The sequence below is a fragment of the Fukomys damarensis genome, unplaced genomic scaffold, assembly GCF_012274545.1.
Source record: "Fukomys damarensis isolate Sample0158 unplaced genomic scaffold, DMR_v1.0_HiC HiC_scaffold_32, whole genome shotgun sequence".
In the NCBI taxonomy this organism is placed as follows: Eukaryota; Metazoa; Chordata; class Mammalia; order Rodentia; family Bathyergidae; genus Fukomys; species Fukomys damarensis.
This window is the reverse complement of record NW_022900944.1, coordinates 46,006,558-46,009,827: the sequence shown is the minus strand read 5'-3', so window position 1 is coordinate 46,009,827 and position 3,270 is coordinate 46,006,558. Positions and strand designations below refer to the sequence as shown.

Here is a 3,270-nt window from a genome sequence, read left to right as displayed (position 1 = left end):
AGGAGAGCTGTTTCCATTTTGGCCACGGAGTGGCGCCACACCAACAGCCAGCAGGAGTACTGCTCTCATCTAATCCTATGTCACACCCGCACCTGGGAGGCCACTACTGCACCTGCCCTCCGTGCGGTGCCACCCCGGGAAAAGGCTCTGTAGCCTGCAGTGCGACTGTTTTGAGGGCCAGAGGCTGGACACAGGGACAGGTGGCAGGGGCCGGATGCTAGTTTGAGGGGCCGGGGCTACACCTGCGTCGTCACACCGGGGAGGCAGGGCTGGCTGGGCTGGGGACTTGTCACTCTGTGCTTCTGCTTCTCCGGGGATGCTGGCCCTGGGGGTCAGACGGGCTCTCTCCCAGGGCTGTGGCTTGCAAGCTGTCCCTACACAGGCCTGCGGCCCGCAGGCAGAAGGAGTTCTATTTCTGTTCCAGCTTACAGGGTTAGCAGGGGCAGGAGCATGGGTGCTTGGATGGGAGGCCCGGCCAGGCCTGAACAGCAGTGTGAGGGCCAGGGGATCCCCACAGGCTGGAGCAGCTAGGTGAGCGAAGCCACTGCTGCCCTGTGCCCCAGATTAGTGTGCAGGCAGGAAGGGCAGGTTTCTCTGCCGTGGGTGGGGTGCCACCGAGCATTGGGCAAGCTGGAGCCAAAGCCACTGCGAGTGCAGCCAACCCCCGGCACCCTGTCATTCCCTCTTGGGCTCTGGAGGGTGAGTCTGGGGGCTCTGGGTGCCACGTGTGGACTCAGGGTGGCAGGTGCCTGGCACTGCCCTCTCGTCTGGTCACTGTCTCCTCTCCCAGACCCACCTCTGCTGCCTGGCTTGCCTCTTGGGTGCTGGGGTCCTTTGGTTTCCTGTGGTCACCCTGCTCTTTCCTTCTTGCAACAGGTATTTTTGGCACCCGCCCCAGCCCCAGGCACGCGGCTCTGTGCTGTGGACACAGCACCAAGAGGGCAGGTGTGTTTACCACCAGCCTACCCTTGTGGGGGAAGGGGACACGGGAGGCCAAGGTGACGCAGACAGCAGGACACAGGACACAGCAGGACAGTGAGAGGGTTTAAGCCAGGCATGGTTGGGCACAGGCCAGGGGTGGGGTCCCTGAGGGAGGAGGACAGCAGCTCCTGCCAGGACCAGGAATCGGGGGGCAGGTGAGTTAGAAACCGGCATGGTCTTGGGCCTGGCAAGGAGCCTTTGGGGAGTTCAGAGGCCGGGCGATGGTGTGATGTTTGCATTGGCTCTCGTTGCTGAGCTGGAGGAGCTGTGGGGCTGGGTAGGGCAGCTGCATCCCAAGCAAGGCCGGAGGGAGACGCATGGTGGCCGTGGACAGGAACAGGGCAGAGATCCTCTTCCCTGCCGCTTTCTGGCCCGCTCCGATGGCCTGTGCTGTCAGGCCTCTGGCAGAGCTCTCCCGCTGAGTCCCTCTCCCTGGTCTCGGCTGGCTGGGCAGACCTGCCTTTTGTGTGACTCAGGGTCTTGGAGGAGCCTGATTCCAAGACCTGTGTTCCAGGAAGTCCTTGCTCCTCCTTGGAAAGGCAGGGCCCTGGCACCGTGCCCAGGCTCTGCCCTCCTGCCCCACAGAAATGACTGCTGGGTTCCCCTAGGCCACCTGGGCGTGGCAGGTGCACTGTCACGGAAGGAGCCAGGCCATGGGGTTAGGAGGCTGCAGGAATCTCCTAACTTCCCTGGAACAGATATAATAGAGGGTTAAAAGGCTGCTGAGAAATTTGCTCTGGATTCCGTTCTGAAAGGGCTTGGAAAGGCAGCAAGCCCTCCATGCAAGAAAGCAAGACATGCAGCTGGCCTCTGGCTTCTTTTCACACCGAGAAATTCCTCGGATGTCTACCCCCACCTTCTGCCCCACCTGGTTTCCTGCTTACAGAGTCTGGACCTCACCCTCTCCCTGTCCTTACTTTTCCTTTCTCTTTTCCCCAACTTTTATCCATAGCCACACTCCCCTAGCCACCCCTGCCTTAATTGGCTTCTCCAGCTGGCAGTGGGTTTGACTGAGAACGGGGACCTCAGGGTCAGCCCGGTGACAGGAGCGCTGTCCTAGCCCTGTTGGCCCCATCAGTGATCCCTGCTGTGGTCCAAGTCCAGTTTGCTAACGGGCACCTTACACAGCCACGGTGAGTTCTGTGAGGATCCCGGAGAAGGGCAGAGCTCGTGTCCGGTTCAGCTGAGGTGCTGTTCAGACATGACACAACATGGAGGGGTGGCAGCAGGTCTGGACTGCAGAGAGGACCTGCTCCTGTTTCCCAGGGGAACCCAAGCCAAGGGGGCCCGAGGGCTGCGTCCAGGAACGGCTTGCACGGAGCTCTGTGGCTGGGCAGGAACCCGGCTGCCCTGTGTTGGACTGAGGACAGGGCTTCAGTCCTCCAGGGCAGGAGCTGCCATTCTTACCCATAGAATTTGAAACGGCCAGGTTGCTTTTCTTTTTCCTTTTTTGTTTTTTTGAGACAGGGTCTCACTACGTAGTTCAGACTGCCCTGGAACTCACTATGTAGTCAGGCTGGTCTCAAACTCGCAGCGATCCTCCTGCCTCAGCCTCCCGAGTACTGGGATTACAGGTTTGTGCCCCCATGCATGGCTCTTGAAAGGCCAGGTTTCTGCTACCAATCAATTTTGGAGAGCTAAGTTCTCAGTAGGAACGCGGACACCCTTCAGAGACTTCCTCATCTGTCACCGATGCTTGGTGAGAGGGCAGATGGTTTCAACTGTGCCCACTGAGGTGATCTCACTGTTTTTGTTCAGGGCTCCCCTGGCTGCAGGAGGGGGGTGGACTGGAGGAGGCCAGGAGGCCATGCAAGGAGGATCATACTGAGGTCTGCCCTGGTCCACCAGGTCTTTGGGAGGGAAATGGAGAGCACGGGGGTCGAGACCAGCTGGGTAAATGCCCGAGGGGAAGCTTCCAGGTCTGGGAGGGCCGTGGCTGAGGAGGGCAGAGGACAGGACTGGCTCCCGGCCCTGGGTCCTCCCGAGGCCCAGCGGTCTGGGGATGTCAGTGCCTGCTCTCATCTGTGAGGCCAGCAGAGCAGGGTCCCCGCCTAGACAGTTGTCCCCCTCTGTCCCGTCGGCACCCTCTGCCCGGCATTGCCACCTCTCCCAAGCCCAGCCCCTCTCCACCCTTTGCCCTGGGTTCCTTTGCTCTGGCTCAGATTCAGACCGCCCTGTGCTTTAGAGTCCGAGGTCCTAGGTCCCCCCTTCAGCCCACCCACGCCCTTGAGCTGTATCACCATTGGTTGGTATCGCTTCAGGCCCCCCCCCCCCCGTTCCTTCTCTGCT

General features: G+C 60.7%; 1 protein-coding gene across 1 annotated transcript in view; it reads left to right on the top strand.

The window, feature by feature from the left end:
* Positions 1-1,049: 1,049 nt before the first annotated feature.
* The window catches only part of Meak7 (MTOR associated protein, eak-7 homolog), a 17,919-nt gene continuing 15,698 nt past the window's right edge, over positions 1,050-3,270 (top strand). The window contains exon 1 of the mRNA XM_033757929.1: positions 1,050-1,136. Within this exon, the coding sequence (XP_033613820.1) occupies positions 1,057-1,136 (80 nt within the window). The 5' untranslated portion in view covers positions 1,050-1,056. The remainder of the gene's footprint in view (positions 1,137-3,270) is intronic.